Source organism: Theropithecus gelada, chromosome 16 (genome assembly GCF_003255815.1).
Source record: "Theropithecus gelada isolate Dixy chromosome 16, Tgel_1.0, whole genome shotgun sequence".
NCBI lineage: Eukaryota > Metazoa > Chordata > Mammalia > Primates > Cercopithecidae > Theropithecus > Theropithecus gelada.
In genome coordinates this window covers 48508091-48525432 of record NC_037684.1, presented here as the reverse complement: position 1 = coordinate 48525432, position 17342 = coordinate 48508091, and the positions used below count along the sequence as shown (strand labels likewise).

At 47.7% G+C, this 17342-nt stretch overlaps 1 protein-coding gene across 3 annotated transcripts in view; it reads right to left on the bottom strand.

Moving 5' to 3' along the window:
* NUP85 (nucleoporin 85) overlaps nucleotides 1–11539 on the bottom strand; it is a 33572-nt gene extending 22033 nt beyond the window's left edge. Inside the window, exons 1-6 of one of the 3 annotated variants that reach the window (XM_025361907.1) lie at nucleotides 11183–11539; nucleotides 8791–8884; nucleotides 7069–7231; nucleotides 4398–4468; nucleotides 3294–3337; nucleotides 583–652 (exon numbers count right to left, since the gene is read on the bottom strand). In XM_025361907.1, coding sequence (XP_025217692.1) covers nucleotides 583–652; nucleotides 3294–3337; nucleotides 4398–4468; nucleotides 7069–7231; nucleotides 8791–8884; nucleotides 11183–11215 — 475 coding nt within the window. In that variant the 5' untranslated portion in view covers nucleotides 11216–11539. The remainder of the gene's footprint in view (nucleotides 1–582; nucleotides 653–3293; nucleotides 3338–4397; nucleotides 4469–7068; nucleotides 7232–8790; nucleotides 8885–11182) is intronic. The other 2 variants (XM_025361906.1, XM_025361908.1) reach the window with 2 other exon arrangements.
* Nucleotides 11540–17342: the final 5803 nt, after the last annotated feature.

The window sequence follows — 17342 nt, the reverse complement described above, 5'->3', positions numbered from 1 at the left end:
CTTTTTTTTTTTTTTTTTTTTTTTTTTTTGAGACGGTGTCTCGCTCTGTAGCCCAGGCTGGAGTGCAGTGGCCGGATCTCAGCTCACTGCAAGCTCCGCCTCCCGGGTTCATGCCATTCTCCGGCCTCAGCCTCCCGAGTAGCTGGGACTACAGGCGCCCGCCATCTCGCCCGGCTATTTTTTGTATTTCTTAGTAGAGACGGGGTTTCACTGTGTTCGCCAGGATGGTCTCGATCTCCTGACCTCGTGATCCGCCCATCTCGGCCTCCCAAAGTGCTGGGATTACAGGCTTGAGCCACCGCGCCCGGCCCTGACCCCGCCTTTCACACACTAGGTTAATATTTCTCAGTACCTGTGACAGTTTAGCTTTCTAGGAGGCACTCTGTATGATTCTTTTTCTAGCACCTGACAAAATGGTCAGGTTTCTTTGGGTGTTTTCTAATGATTTCCCGTGGTTATAATGATGGAAAGAACATTCTCAGGAATAAAACACTCATCACCATGCACAGGAAAGATGAGGAAAGAGCAGAAGATGGCAGGGGACACCTATGATGTTATAAGGTGAGATTATTCCATGCTTACCCGGGGCCACTTCAATAAAAAGAATCTCACACAGGTTCCAGATGAGCTCCATTGCTGACAAAATGGAGACCTAAGGGAGAAATGGAGACAGGTTTCACCTGAAATCATTCCTGAGCTTTGCTCTGAGAGCCAAGGGATAAAGCAGGCCTTGACTCACATGACAGTCATTCCTTAACCCAACAGCTACTGCAATCCTACAGGAGGATTTCCCAGAGGGGAGTCAGCACGAGGATGTTAGATGGCGGGATGGAGGCTAACATTATTTTGTTTTAGTGGTTGTGATTTTATTTTACCGTGCATTACAAAAATAACTTGGCCAGGTGCAGTGGCTCATGCCTGTAATCCCAGCACTTTGGGAGGTCAAGGCAGGTGGAATGTTTGAGTCTAGGAGTTCGAGACCAGCTTGAGCAACATTGCGAGATTCTGTCTCAACAAAAAATACAAAAATTGGCCAAGTGTGGTGATACATCCCTGTAGTCTCAGCTACTCAGGAGGCTGAGGTGGGAGGATCACTTGAACCCAGGAAGTTGAGTCTGCAGTGAGCCATAATCATGCCGCTGCGTTCCTGCCTGGGCAAGAGTGAGACCCTGTCTCAAAATTTAAAAAAAGAAAAAAATATGACCAGGCGCGGTGGCTCACACCTGTAATCCCAGCACTTTGGGAGGCTGAGACGGGTGGATCACAAGGTCAGGAGATCGAGATCATCCTAACACAGTGAAACCCCGTCTCTATTAAAAATACAAAAAATTAGCCGGGAGTGGTTGTGGGCACCTATAGTCCCAGCTACTCGGGAGGCTGAGGCAGGAAAATGGCGTGAACCCAGGAGGCGGAGCTTGCAGTGAGCTGAGATCGTGCCACTGCACTCCAGCCTGGGCGACAGAGGGAGACTCCATCTCAAAAAAAAAAGAAAAGAAAAGAAAAAAAGAAAAAAATATAACTTGCATGTCACCAATTATTACTTTATTTTTTTTGAGATGGAGTTTGGCTCTTGTTGCCCAAGCTACAGTGCAGTGGCGTAATCTCGGCTCACTGCAACTTCCGCATCCTGGGTTCAAGTGATTCTCCTGCCTCAGCCTCCCCAGTAGCTGGGATTACAGGCGTGTGCCACCACGCCCAACTAATTTTTTGTATTTTTAGTCGAGACGGGGTTTCACCACATTGGCCAGGCTGGTCTTGAACTCCTGACCTCAGGTTATCTCCCCCACTTGGCCTCCCAAAGTGCTGGGATCACAGGCATGAGCCACCGCACCTGGCTTTTTTTTTTTTTTTTGGAGACAGAGTCTCACTCTGTCAGCCAAGCTGGAGTGCACTGGTATGATTTCGGCTCACTGCAACCTCTGCCTCCAGGGTTCAAGCAATTCTCCTGCCTCAGCCTCCCGAGTAGCTGGGATTACAGGTGCACACCACCATGCCTGGCTAAATATTGTATTTTTAGTAGACGGGGTTTCCATGTTGGCCAGTATGGTCTCGAACTCCTGACCCCAAGAGATCCGCCCACCTCAGCCTCCCAAAGTACTGGGATTACAGGCGTGAGCCACTGCGCCCAGCCTACCTCGATGAATTGATGCTTTAGCAAGGGACTTCATTTGAGTAAAAGGAAGAGACAATATTTACAAAAATATTCAGTAGATGACACGAAACACATAGAGCAAGAATTGTGAAGTTGGTATTCCAAGGACTGAAGTTTAGGAAACAGTCTATTAATGGGAAAGCCCAATATAAGACCCCGAAATAAATCAGACCTGGACCTTGCCCTTAGGAATATGCAGGCTTCCTTTCCTCACCATCCTTCAGTCCACAGACACCACGATGATTTGTTCATAAGGGTACTTCAGAGACAGTGAATTACTGCCTAGTCACTTACTGACTTTGAAAAGTATTTAATATGAAGCATCTACTAAGGAAAAAGTCATCTTCCAGCTCCAAGTAAAGTAGAGCCACTTGCAACTCAGTAAAAATGTTGAGTTTGGTTAGGTGTGGCAGCTCACACCTATAATCCCAGCACTTTGGGAGGCCAAGGCAGGAGGATCACTTGAGCCCAGGAGTTCGAGACCAGCTTTGACAACATAGAGAGACCCTGTCTTTCAAAGAAAAAAAAAAATGTTGAGTTCGAGAAGTGAGTAGTGTTTATGAGACTGAACGGTGATCTCACAAGATTAGTTCTCCATTTCAGGTGACAACCCCTCAACACAATTTGGTCACGACATACATGTTCCATAAGAACTGAACATTCAGGGCCAGCACGGTGGCTCACGCCTGTAATGCCACCACTTTGGGAGGTCGAGGCGGGTGGATCACTTGAGTTGAAGAGTTTTGAGACCAGCCTGGCCAACATGGTGAAACCCCATCTCTACTAAAAATACAAAAAGTAGCTGGGCTTGGCGGTACACACCTGTAGGACCCAGCTATTCTGGAGGCTGAGGCAGGAGAACTGCTTGAACCTAGGGCACTCGAGCCTGAGTGACAGAGCGAGATTCCGTCTCAAAAAAAAAAAAAAAAAAAAAGAAGAACCAAACATTCACTCAAGTATTTAACAAGCATTTCCTTGTGAGCTAGACCTTGAAAGGGGCAAGACAATCACTGTCACCCAAAGGAGCTGCCTATCTACCTGAAGAGACTTCTGCCATAACAGGAACTGCAAAGCCACCCCAGGTGGGTGCCCAGGACACAGGACACAGTGGTGCTAAAACAACAAAGGTGACTCCCCTTACCTGGCTGCTGAACTGGCGGCCACTGGCTGGATCTTTAGCAGCAACTAACGAAACACAAAACATTTTAAGTGAGCAATGGAACTCTTAGGCTTATTGTCATAGCTGAATATTCCAGGGTCTATGGCCTGAGCCTTTGTTTCCTTTAATGACAAAAATTAAAAGAAATTATAATCTCTTCTAATTATGGATTTTTTTGTTATTAATGCTTCATATCCCTTCAATTCTCAAACCAAAGGCCCTCAAGTTACCAAATGGCACTTTCAACTGTAACAAAGTTACCATAAAGATCTCTGACCTTTGTCAGAGTGGCTTCATGTGTGGCTCACACCTGTAAGCCCAACACTTGGGAGGCTGATGTGAAAGGACTGCTTGAGCCCAGGAGTTCAAGACCAGCCTTGGCAAAATTAGGGAGACCCTGTCTCTACAAAAAATTTAAAAATTATCAAATGTCTCTGAGGAAGAGGGGACAAAAATTTTTTTTAATAGCCAGGCATGGTGGTACACACCTGCAATCCCAACTACTTGGAAGGCTGAGGTAGGAAGATCACTTGAGCGCCCAGGAGGTGAGGTCACGGCTGCAATGAGCCACAATGTGTCTTTGCACTCCAGCCTGGGCAACCTTGTCTCAGAAAAAAAAAAAAAAAGTCCAGGCACAGTGGCTTACTCCTGTAATCCCAGCACTCTGGGTGTCCAAGACAGGCAGATCACTTGAGACCAGGAGTTCAAGACCAGCCTGACCAACATAGTGAAACCCCACCTCTACTAAAAATACAGAAATTAGCTGGGCTTGGTGGTATGCAACTATAGTCCCAGCCACTCAGGAGGCTGGCTGAGGCTGGAGAATCGCTTGAACCTGGGAGGTGGAGGTTGCAGTGACCTGAGTTCATGCCACAGCACTTCAACCTGGGCGACAGAGTGACACTCGGTCTCAAAAAAAAAAAAAAAATACTCTAAATGATTACCAAAAAAGTAAAGATTGTGAAAGATGGAAAAGTAAGTTTTGGACTGGAATATCGATCAAACTTTACCTCACAGTATTTATGCATAGATAAATACTCAAAATACCAACACACACACACACACACACACACGCACAGTCCTTACTTGCAACCTGGTGCATTTCCTCCATACATGCTCTTATGACTGATCGGTAGTTTTTACTCACTCGAACCAATCTATAAAAAATGAAATAACACACAAGATGAGCCTGGAACATCTTGTAGTGCCAGAAAAGAAGAAAACACTCAAATAAATGTGGACATTTGCTGAAAGAAAGAGGGGAGCCATTGTGAAGGAGCTCGTAACCTTCTGAAGCTGGAACAACTTGGGCAACAAAATAAAACGCCACAAAACAACCCATGGGCTAAAGTTAATATCCATAAACCCATACTGACATTAATTGTTGCAGATGAAATCTACTAGTCAGACCTTGTTTCAAAAAAATAGATACATAAAGTTATTTAATGGCCGAGCCCAGTGGCTCAGGTCTGTAATCCCAGCACTTTGGGAGGTGAAAGCGGGCAGATCACCTGAGGTCAGGTGTTTGAGATCAGCCTGGCCAACCTGGTGAAACCTAGTCTCTACTAAAAATAAAAAATCCCAGCTACTCGGGAGGCTGAGGTAGGAGAATCTCTTGAACTCGGGAGGCGGAGATTGCAGTGAGCCAAGATCATGTCATTGCACTCCAGCCTGGGCGACAGAGCGAGACTCCATCTCAAAAATAAAAATAAAAATAAAAAATAAGACAGGGTCCCCCGCCATCAAGGAATTACAGGACTTTTGACATGTTTTTTCCTAGAAGTGACAATAGATTTCTCAAACTCACCAATATTACCCACCAGAGTCCCTTAAAACCAATAATCAGGCCAGGTACAGTGGCTCACGCCTATAATCCCAGCACTTTGGGAGGCCGAAGTGGGCAGATCATTTGAGGTCAGGAGTTCGAGACCGGCCTGGCCAACACGATGAAACCCTCTCTATTAAAAATGCAAAAATTAGCCAGGCGTGGTGGCACGCACCTGTAATCCCAGCTATTCGGGAGGCTGAGGCAGGAGAATGGCTTGAACCCAGGAGGCAGAGGCTGCAGTGGGCCAAGATTGCCACTGCACTCCAGCCTAGGTAACAGAGTCAAAAAAAACAGGGCACGGCCAGGCGCGGTGGCTCACGCCTATAATCCCAACACTTTGGGAGGCCAAGATGGGCAGATCACGAGGTCAGGAGATCGAGACCATCCTGGCTAACATGGTAAAACCCCGTCTCTACTAAAAATACAAAAAAATTAGCCAGGAGTAGTGACGGGCACCTGTACTCCCAGCTGCTTGGGAGGCTGAGGCAGGAGAATGGCATGAACCCGGGAGGCAGAGCTTGCAGTGAGCCGAGATCGCGCCACCGCACTCCAGCCTGGGTGACTGAGCAAGACTTCGTCTCAACAAAAAAAAAAAAAAAGAAAAAAAAAATAGGGCCGGGCATGGTGGCTCACGCCTGTAATCCCATCACTTTGGGAGGCCAAGACGGGTGGATCACGAAGTCAGGATACGGAGACCATCATGGCTAACACGGTGAAACCCCATCTCTACTGAAAATACAAAAAATTAGCCAGGCGTGGTGGCGGGGACCTATAGCCCCAGCTACTCAGGAGGCTGAGGCAGGAGAATGGCGTGAACCCACGAGGCGGAGCTTGCAGTGAGCAGAGATCGCGCCACTGCACTCTAGCCTGGGCGACAACGTGAAACTCTGTCTTGAAAAAAAAACAGAAAAACGGCCGGGCGCGGTGGCTCAAGCCTGTAATCCCAGCACTTTGGGAGGCCGTGATGGGCGGATCACGAGGTCAGGAGATCGAGACCATCCTGGCCAACTACGTGAAACCCCATCTCTACTAAAAAATACAAAAAACTAGCTGGGCGAGGTGGCAGGCGCCTGTAGTCCCAGCTACTCAGGAGGCTGAGGCAGGAGAATGGCGTAAACCCGGAACCCGGGAGGCGGAGCTTGCAGTGAGCTGAGATCCGGCCACTGCACTCCAGCCTGGGCGACAGAGCGAGACTCCGTCTCAAAAAAAACAAAAAAAAACAGAAAACAACCAATAATCACTCTCACACACACTCACAGAAGTTGACCTGGGTCTTGTCCAGAATGATTCATTTGTGAAAAGCTTATCAAAGAAGTAATATACCAACACTGCCCATGCCCTAGCCATGTGAAGGGATGCTGACAAAAGTCTAACACAGGAGTTCTTAAACTCCAGTGTGCTGGAGATTTTAAGATCCAACCAGAGATTTTGATTTTGATGATCTGCGGTGGGTCCCAAAAGTCTACAATTTACAAGTACTACTCTGATAATGATGAAGTTATGAACTACAATTCAAGAAAATCCTAATCTATAAATACTACAAGAGTTTTCTGGTCTGTTGTCAGATAATGTCTCAACCATAATTTTTAGAGACAAAACTGTTATATTAATTTTCAAATCTCCCAACAGTGTGACCTCATTCAATGACTCTCACATGCTTGTGTGGCCTAAATTTTCTTCTTTAGAGAGTAAGTAAAATAGGACTATAAATAAAGCTTGTCAAGCCAGCCAATCAACAGCATTTGCATATTCCTGCTAAGTCTTCCCATCACTGCTAATGTACATTGTCCAGTACTAATGCCTCAACTAGAACCAGGAGTCTCTTATTTCTTTACGCAACCCTTAAAACACACAAAAAGACAACAATGTACTTCATTTGGCTTTCCACAGTGTAGAGTGGGCTTCAACACCAAACAGCAACCAACTTACTGAGATTTTCTGGATTTTCCAGTCAACTCTTCATCAATTCTCTGGAGGCCCAAAAAGATTCCATGGGATTCATTGAAGAGTTTTCTCAAGATTTGAGAGTAAACATCTACATCCTTACGGATGATATAGATAAAGGGGCAACTTGGCACCATCTCTGATTTTTCTGAAACAAAACAGGAAAAAAAAAAAAAAAAATTAACATCTATTACGATCATCCCCAAAAGTCAATCTACTCTAAAAAAAAATGTTTTGTGGCCGGGCACGGTGGCACATGCCTATAATCCCAGCACTCTGGGAGGCCAAGGCAGGCGGATCACGAGGTCAGGAGCTCGAGACCAGGCTGGCCAACATAGCAAAACCCTGTCTCTACTAAAAATACAAAAATTAGCTGGGTGTGGTGGCGCGTGCCTTCATTCCCAGCTACTCAGGACGCTGAGGCAGGAGAATTGCTTTAACCGGGGAGGCAGAGGTGGCAGTGAGCCAAGATCGCACCACTGCATTCCAGCCTGGACAGAGCGAGACTCCATCTCAAAAAAAAAAAAAAAAAGGGCCGGGCGCGGTGGCTCAAGCCTGTAATCCCAGCACTTTGGGAGGCCGAGACGGGCGGATCACGAGGTCAGGAGATCGAGACCATCCTGGCTAACACGGTGAAACCCCGTCTCAACTAAAAATACAAGAAAATTAGCCGGGCGAGGTGGTGGGCGTCTATAGTCCCAGCTACTTGGGAGGCTGAGGCAGGAGAATGGCGTGAACCCAGGGGGTGCGGAGCTTGCAGTGAGCCGAGATCGCGCCACTGCACTCCAGCCTGGGGCACAGAGCAAGACTCCGTCTCAAAAAAAAAATAAATAAAAATAAATAAAAAATAAAAAATAAAAAAATAAAAAAAAAAAAAAAGAAAGAAAGAAAGAAAACAAATCAAATGTCAAGATTCCAGTTTTATCCTGCTACTGGAGGGAGACTGTATCAGGAAAAGAAAAAGATTCACATCCTATCCAATAGCTGATGGAACTTAGAAAATCAAGCCAAGGACAAGCTATGTCACTCTCCAGCTCCATCTGTGCTTTGGATGCTAGCTCAGCCTACAGAACTATTATTCAGCTGAATCCATGCTGTGGACACAAAAGTGATGGCCAAGCATCTGCAAGGTTCACAATAAGGAAGCTACTGAGGAATTTGGTCACTTTGGACAAAGAAAAACAGATAAAAAGCTTGACATTTTAAATATGAAGAAAATTTTTCATGAAAACTACTGTTAATTTTTTTCCAGGATTCAACATCTTCAAAATCTCAAAAATCAATGAAAATCTAAAATAGCTAACATTTCAAAAATAAAAATGCCAAAATGCAGCAGGATCACTCGAGGCCAGAAGTGTGAAACCAGCCTAGGAAACAAAACGAGACTCCCATCTCTACAAAAAAAAAAAAAAAAAATTAGCTGGGTGTGGGGGCACGGTGACCTGTAGTCTCAGCTACCAGGAAGACTGAGGTGGAGGATCACTTGAGCCCAGGAGGTAGAGGCTGCAGTGAGCCATGATCGCACTGTACTCCAGCCTGGGTGACACAACAAAACCCTGTTGTATCTTGAAAACAAAATAAAGAAAATTAAAACGGTACAAAACAAATTCAATTGTTTCAGTCCACAACTAGTCAAATCTGAGGTAATAAACAGAAAAACAACCAAATGTGCCAAGATGGACAATTTGGAAGAAAAAAAACCCCTACCTTTTTTGCTGAAGGAGGTTTCACACACCAGCATCTCCCCTGGACCCCAGTCAAAACACATTTGGTTCTTCTTGGAATTCACGCCTGGAATCACCTAGTAAAATAAGACATAGAAATCTAAAATGAAGAATGTTCTTCTTACTGAAGTCGTTCTATTCTTTTTTTTTTTTTTTTTTTGAGACAGCGACTCACTCTGTCTCCCAGCCTGGTGTACAGTGGCACAATCTCAGCTCACTCCAATCTCCGCCTCCTGGGTTCAAGGTCTTCTACTGCCTCAACCTCCTGAGTAGCTGGGACTTTAGATGTGTGCAACCATACCCGGCTATTTTATTTTTTTTTCATTTTTAGTAGAAACGGAGTTTCACCATATTGCCCAGGCTGGTTACAAACTCCCGAGCTCAGGTGATCTGCCCGCCTCAGCCTCCCAAAGTGCTAGGACTACAGGCGTGAGCCACCGTGCCCGCCTGGCTGAAAAACACTTTCCACCCTGCAGGCCTGGCTGAAAAACACTTTAAGTGAAGAGCACAGCTGGTCCTGTAATAACATTGTATCCTTCAATAACATTTTCTTATAACACTAGTAAGAAAAATTCATTTTGTGCTGGGCACAGTGGCTCCCACCTGTAATCCCAGCACTTTGGGAGGCTGAGGCGGGCAGATCATCTGAGGTCAGGAGTTCGAACTCTTGTTGCCCAGGCTGGAGTGCAGTGACGCGATCTCACGATCTCCGCTCACTGCAACCTCTGCCTCCTGTGTTCAAGCGATTCTCCTGCCTCAGCTTCTTGAGTAGGTGGGATTACAGGCATGCGCCACCACGCTAGGTTAATTTTTGTATTTTTTTTAGTAGAGACGGGGTTTCGCCATGTTGGCCAGGCTGCTCTCGAACTCCTAGCCAGGTGTGGTGGCTCACGCCTGTAATCCCAACACTTTGGGAGGCCGAGGTAGGCAGATCACGACGTCAGGAGTTCAAGACCAGCCTGACCAAGATGGTGAAACCCCATCTCTACCAAAAATATAAAAATTAGCTGGGTGTGGTGGCACACACCTGTAATCTCAGCTACTCAGGAGGGTGAGGTAGAAGAATCGCTTGAACCTGGGAGCCAGAGGTTGCAGTGAGCTGAGATGGCGCCACTGCACTCCACCCTTGGTGACAAAGTGAGACTCCGTCTCAAAAAAAGAAAGAGGCCAGCCGCAGTGGCTCACACTTGTAATCCCAGCACTTTGGGAGGCCGAGGTGGGCAAATCACGAGGTCAGGAGATCCAGACCATCCTGGCTAACACGGTGAAATCCCGTCTCTACTAAAAGTACAAAACAAAATTAGCCGGGTGTGGTGGTGGGCGCCTGTAGTCCCAACTACTGGGGGAGGCTGAGGCAGGAGAATGGTGTGAACCCGGGAGGCCGAGCTTGCAGTGAGCCCAGAGGGGCGCCACTGCACTCCAGCCTGGGCAATAGAGCGAGACTCCGTCTCAGAAAAAAAAAAAAAGAAATGAAACCATCCCTCTACCTACCCTGAGATGAATGCATAAATAAATTTTTCCTCTACTCCCTCTTTTCACAGGTAAAATGCAGATTTACTGAGGCTAATCAGAGACTCACAAGAATGTAACCATTTGCCTCCTCACTGCCTAACCTCTCTTTTTTGCCCCTCCTGCTAGTTCCTTCCTCTTTAACTACTGATGTTCCCAAAACCATCTCTGGAAAAAGCACAAGTCTCAGATCCTCCTGTGACCTGTGTTTTTTCCCGGTTGGATCCTCAACTTTAGCTAAATAAACTTTTATCGGTTGAGACCTGCCTCAGTCAGCGGTTAACAAGAGAAAGAGGGAAAACAAAAGCATTCCAAGTAGCAGAAACGGTAGGTATATGGCACATAAAGTCCATGAATTTTTTTTATACACATCACAGATCATCCACAGTTGACACACTCTCTTCAAAGTTCAAATGGAATTGAATGCACAGCGATAAAATATGAATAGTCTCCTGAGAGAACACGTTTAATAAACCTTAGGTCACACAAGCAGAAACTCAACGTGCCGCGATGCAGAGCTTAATATGGCTGGAAGAAAAACATAAATTCCTCTGCTTGGGCTGAACCCACTCTAATACCCAAGAGGAAATGCGAGGGAAGTAAAAAGGTCAGCAAGACAAAGGAAGGAAAGGGACGGACTGGGAACTTCGAGGCCTGGCTTTGTGACTGGTGGCAGAAACCCCGCGACCACCACGACCCGAGGTCGGGCACCTCGTTAACATTGCGACCTCCGGAAAGTGGCAACTGAATCAAGGGAAGGGGACGAGAGCCTCGCGGCCAGTAGGGAAGCAGACAAGCCTGAAGTAACGAAGCAGACGCAGTTCTCAACCCGCAAGGACGATCAAGCCTGTTCGGGGTGCCCTTACAGTGACTGCTGGCTCGCCATCGAGCTCCTCCATAACGCCGAACCCCAGGCTCTGGGAAGTCGCCGGCACGCCAACGCTTCCCGCTCAGGCCTCCCGCTCAGAGCTGGCTGAGAGACAGGACCCCGCCTGGGCGCCTCCTGCAGCGCCTGCAAGCCCAAACCTTCAGTGCTGCGGCGCTCTCTTCCCTCAGCCACGGCCACCCCTCTGCGGTCCTCTGCGCGCGTCCTTCCTTCCTGGCGTCGACGGCAAGTCAGGGAAAACAGCGCCGAGGACGGACTGCACTCACAGTACCGCGCTAACAGGATCAGGCGACGCCGCGGACACCCTGGTACCGAGCGGAGAGAAGGCCCCCGGAGAGGGCGGGCGGGGCAGGAGGGTGGCCAGAGACGGTGCGACTGCGCGTGCGTAGGCTGGGGCGGCGGCACCTGGATGGAAACTTGTGCCGGACTGAGGTCCCAGTAAGCCTGCAAGCTCTCCCATCTCTGGGAGTCCTCGCTCCATCCTTATCTCCACCTTAGTGTCGTAGCAGCCACTTGTCCAAACCCAAACAGTCAAATGGGCTTGTGCTGGAAAGCAGTCGCCTTCACTCCCACACTAGAACACACACAAGAGGCACGGGGACAAAATCGATGCTCCTGAAGGATTAGAGGCTTCAGGTGGCTCAAGCCTCTAATCCCAGCACTTCGGCAGCCCGAGATGGGCGGATCACTGGAGGTCAGGTGTTCAAGACCAGCCTGGCCAATATGATGAAACCTCGTCACTACTAAAAATATTTTAAAAATTAGCCGGGCTTGGGCTGGGTGCGGTGCCTCACGCCTGTAATCCCAAAACTTTGGGAAGCCGAGGCGGGTGGATCACAAGGTCAGGAGTTCGAGACCAGTGTGGCCAATATGGGGACACCCCCATCTCTACTAAACATACAAAATTTAGGCCGGGCGCGGTGGCTCACGCCTGTAATCCCAAAACTTTGGGAGGTCGAGGTGGGTGGATCACCTGAGGTTGGGAGTTCGAGACCAGCCTGACCAACAGGGAGAAACCCTACCTCCACTAAAATTACAAAATTAGCTGGGCGTGGTGGCGGACACCTGAGGCAAGAGAATCGTTTGAACCCGGGAGGCAGAGGTTGCAGTCGGCCGAGATCGTGCCACTGCACTCAAGTCTGGGCGACCAAAAAAAAAAAATTAGCCAGACTTGGTGACACGCGCCTGTAATCCCAGCACTTTGGGAGGCCGAGATGGGCGGATCACGAGGTCAGGAGATCGAGACCATCCTGGCTAATACGGTGAAAACCCGTCTCTACTAAAAAATACAAAAAACTAGCCGGGTGAAGTGGCGGGCACCTGTAGTCCCAGCTACTCGGGAGGCTGAGGCAGGAGAATGGCGTAAACCCGGGAGGTGGAGCTTGCAGTGAGCTGAGATCCGGCCACTGCACTCCAACCTGGGCGACAGAGCGAGACTCCGTCTCAAAAAAAGAAAAAAAAAGAAAATAGCAAAATTATCCAGGTGTGGTGGCACATGCTATAGTTCCAGCTACTCGGGAGGCTGAGGTTGGGGTGATCGCTTGAGCTCAAGAGGCAGAGGTTGCAGTCAGCCGAGATCCTGGCACTCCGGTGAGAAAGTGACACCCTGTTTCAAAAAAAAAAAGGAGAGAGAGAGAGAAAGAAAAGAAAGAAAGGAAGGAGGGAGTGAGGGAGGGAAGGAAAGAGAGAGAAAGAAAGCAAAGGTGAGCTGGGTGCTGTGGCTCATACCTGTAATCCCAGCACTTTGGGAGATTGAGGTGGGAGGACTGCTTGACCCCAGCAGCTTGAGACCAGTTTAGGCAACATAGTGAGATTGCCTCTACCAAATATGACACAATTAAGAGAAAAAAATTTAAAAATTAGCATGGTGACACATGCTTGTGGTCCCAGCTACTTGGGAGGCTGAGGTGGGAGAATCGCTTGAGCCCAGGAAGTTGAGGCTGCAGTGAGCCATGATGATGTCACTACATTCCAGCCTGGGCCAAAGAGTAAGACTCTGTCCCAATACAAAATAAAATAAAATGTAATTTAAAAAAAAAAAAAAGAAGAAGGCCGGGCACAGTGGCTCACGCCTATAATCCCAGTAATTTGGGAGGCCAAGGCCAGCGGATCACGAGGTCAGGAGTTCGAGTCCAACCTGGCCAATATGGTAAAACCCCATCTCTACTAAAAATATAAAAATTAGTCGGGCATGGTGGCGGGTGCCTGTAGTCCCAGCTACTCGAGAGGCTGAGGCAGGAGAATCTCTTGAACCCAGGAGGCAGAGGTGGCAGTGAGGTGAGATCGCGCCATTGAACTCCAGCCTAGGCAACAAGAGCAAAACTCTGTCTCAAAAAAAAAAAAAAAAGAAAAAAGAAAAAGAAAGAAAGAAAGCCAAGGTATCAAGTGTGGAATTTTCCACTTGTGACATCATGTTGGTACTCAAGAAGTTTTGAAATTTGAAATATTTCCCATTTCAGATTTTCATATTAGAGACACTCAGCCTGTGCTAGCTTCTTCGCATTCACTGTGAGTACAATCTTGGGTCCCATCATTTTTGCCATGACACAGGTAGAAAGAGGTTTTTTTTTTTTTAATTACTTTATTTTTTGAGATGGAATCTTTTTTTTTTTTTTTTTTTTTTTTTTTTTTTGAGACGGAGTCTCGCTCTGTCGCCCAGGCTGGAGTGCAGTGGCCGGATCTCAGCTCACTGCAAGCTCCGCCTCCCGGGTTTACGCCATTCTCCTGCCTCAGCCTCCTGAGTAGCTGGGATTACAGGCGCCCGCCACCGCGCCCGGCTAGTTTTTTGTATTTTTTAGTAGAAACGGGGTTTCACCATGTTAGGTCCTGACCTCGTGATCCGCCCGTCTCGGCCTCCCAAAGTGCTGGGATTACAGGCTTGAGCCACCGCGCCCGGCCGAGATGGAATCTTGCACTGTTGCCCAGGCTAGAGTGCAGTGGCAGGATCTCAGCTCACTGCAGCCTCGTCTTCCCATGTTCAAGTGATCCTCATGCCTCAGCCTCCCTAGTAACTGGGACTACAGGCACATGCCACCATGCCCAGCTAATGTTTGTGTTTTTAGTAGAGACGATATTTCACCATGTTGTCCAGGCTGGTCTTGAACTCCTGACTTCAAGTGATCTGCCCGCCTCGGCCTCCCAAAGTGCTGGGATTACAGGTGTGAGCCCCGAAGCCTAGCCGATAGCGTTTCTACAATATCATCAGCATTCGGCCTCCAGGCTTCCTGCAGTATTGAGAAATTCAGGTTTTTTTGTTTGTTTTTGAGACAGTGTCTCTCTCTGTCACCCAGATTGGATTGCAGTGGCAGGATCTCGGCTCACCACAACCTCTGCCTCCCAGGCTCAAATGATCCTCCTGCCTCAGCCGCCTGAGTAACTGGGATTATAGGCAAGCGTCACCATCATCTAGCTAATTTTTGTATTTTTAGTAGAAATAGCGTTTGGTCACCTTGGCTAGGATGGTTTTGAACTCTTGATCTCAAGTGATCCACCTGTCTCGGCCTCCCAAAGTGATGGGATTACAGGCATGAGTCACTGCACCTGGCCAGAATTCACTATTCACTGCACCTGGCAAGAATTCACTATTCACATTCGTACAGTATTCACAAATAGCTGAAGTACTCAACTAAACTATGTTATAGAATGAAAGAAAATTTGATGGTATAAAGTACACAAGTTTAGTCACGTGTATTATAAATTTGGTATGTGTTTAGGGATTCTGGCAAGGACTTAAAGCTCTAAACAAAACTCTATGATTCTTGTTCTCCTACCCCTTTTAGATTTTTTCTTTGAGACAGTCTCACTCTCTCACCTAGGCTGGAGTACAGTGGCATGATCTCGGCTTAATGCAACCTCCATCTCCTGGCTTCAAGTAGTTCTCTTGGCTCAGCCTTCCCAGTAGCTGGGACTACAGGTGTGTGCCACCATGCCTGGCTAATTTTTTTTTTTTTTTTTTTTCAAGATGTAGTCTCGCTCTGTTGCCCAGGCTGGAGTGCAACAGCACGATCTCGGCTCACTGCAACCTCCGCCTTCCAGATTCAAGCAATTCTCCTGCCTCAGCCTCCTGAGCAGCTGGGATTACAGGCATGGGCCACCACACCTGGCTAATTTTTGTTTTTTTTGTTTTGTTTTGTTTTGTTTTGTTTTGTTTTTGAGACGGAGTCTTGCTCTGTCACCCAGGCTGGAGTGCTGTGGCCGGGTCTCAGCTCACTGCAAGCTCCGCCTCCCGGGTTCCCGCCATTCTCCTGCCTCAGCCTCCCGAGTAGCTGGGACTACAGGCGCCCACCACCTCGCCCAGCTAGTTTTTTGTATTTTTTAGTAGAGACGGGGTTTCACCATGTTAGCCAGGATGGTCTCGATCTCCTGACCTCGGGATCCGCCCGTCTCGGCCTCCCAAAGTGCTGGGATTACAGGCTTGAGCCACCGCGCCCAGCCAATTTTTGTATTTTTAATAGAGATAAGGTTTCACCACGTTGGTCAAACTTGTCTCAAACTCCTGACCTTGTGATTTTCCTGCCTTGGCCTCCCAAAGTGCTGTGATTACAGACGTGTGTCACCATGCCCGGCCCTCTTACCCCTTTTAGGAACGATGTATTTTTCTTTGGCAGCTGATCCTGCAGAATTCTGGCTAGTTGATCCTTTTGTGTGTGTGTGTGTGTGTGTGTGTGTGTGTGTGTGTGAGAGAGAGAGAGAGAGAGAGAGATGGGGTTTCACTCTGTCACCCAGGCTGGAGAGCAGTGGTGCAATCTTGGCTCACTGCTAATTTTTTTTTTTTTGCAACATACATGGGGATTTGCTGTATTGCCCAGGCTTGTCTTAAACTCCTTAGCTCAAGAGATGCTCCTGCCTTGGTCTCTCAAAATGCTGGGATTACAGGCATGAGCCACTGCACCCTGACAGTTCACTCTATTCTTACTCTGTATTTCTTTTTTCTTTTTTTTTTTTTTTTTTTTTTTTTTTGAGGCGGAGTCTCGCTCTGTCGCCCAGACTGGAGTGCAGTGACGCAATCTCGGCTCACTGCAAGCTCCGCCTCCCGGGTTCACGCCATTCTCCTGCCTCAGCCTCCCGAGTAGCTGGGACTACAGGCGCCCGCCACCGCGCCCGGCTAATTTTTTGTATTTTTAGTAGAGACGGGGTTTCACTGTGGTCTCGATCTCCTGACCTTGTGATCCGCCCGCCTCGGCCTCCCAAAGTGCTGGGATTACAGGCGTGAGCCACCACGCCCGGCTGTATTTCTTTTTTCTTTTCTTTTTTTTTTCCTGAGACAGAGTCTCTCTCTGTCCCCAAGCTGGAGTGCAGTGGTGCTATCTCGGCTCACTGTATCTTCTGCCTCCGAGGTTCAAGTGATTTTCCTGCCTCAGCCTCCCAAGTAACTGGGATTACAGGCGTATGCCAACATGCCAGGCTAATTTTTGTATTTTTAGTAGAGACGGGGTTTCACCATATTGCCCAGGCTGGTCTTGAACTGCTCACCTCAAGTGATCTGCCTGCCTCAGCCTTGCAAAGAGCTGGGATTACAAGCGTGAGCTACCATGCTTGGCCCTTACTCTGTAGTTCTTTTTGTTTGTTTGTTTGTTTTTCTGAGATGGAGTTTTACTCTTGTTGCCCAGGCTGGAGTACAATGATGCGATCTCAACTCACCACAACCTCCGCCTCCCTGGTTCAAGCGATTATCCTGCCTCAGCCTCTTGAGTAGCTGGGATTACATGCATGCGCCACCACGTCTAGCTAATTTTGTATTTTTAGTAGAGACGGGGTTTTTCCATGTTGGTCAGGCTGGTCTCCAACCCCCAGCCTCAGGTGATCCGCCCACCTCGGCCTCCCAAAGTTCTGGGATTACATGCGTGAGCCACTGCACTGGGCCTCTTACCAGAGTTTCTAGTTAACCGTTAATGGTACAAACTGCTCACTGTCTCTCCCCATTAATTCTTTTATTTACCTAGTAGGACCCAGAAACTGTGCTTGCTGCTGGAAATAAAAGTGTGATACTACAGACAGACCTCTGCTTCTGTGCAACTTCTATTCTACTGGAGGAGACAAAACACACACACACACAAATTTAGGTCACGACAACTTGACTGGTGTTCCTGGTACTATTCTATGAATTTTTTTTTTTTTTTTTTTTTTTTTTTTTTTTTTTT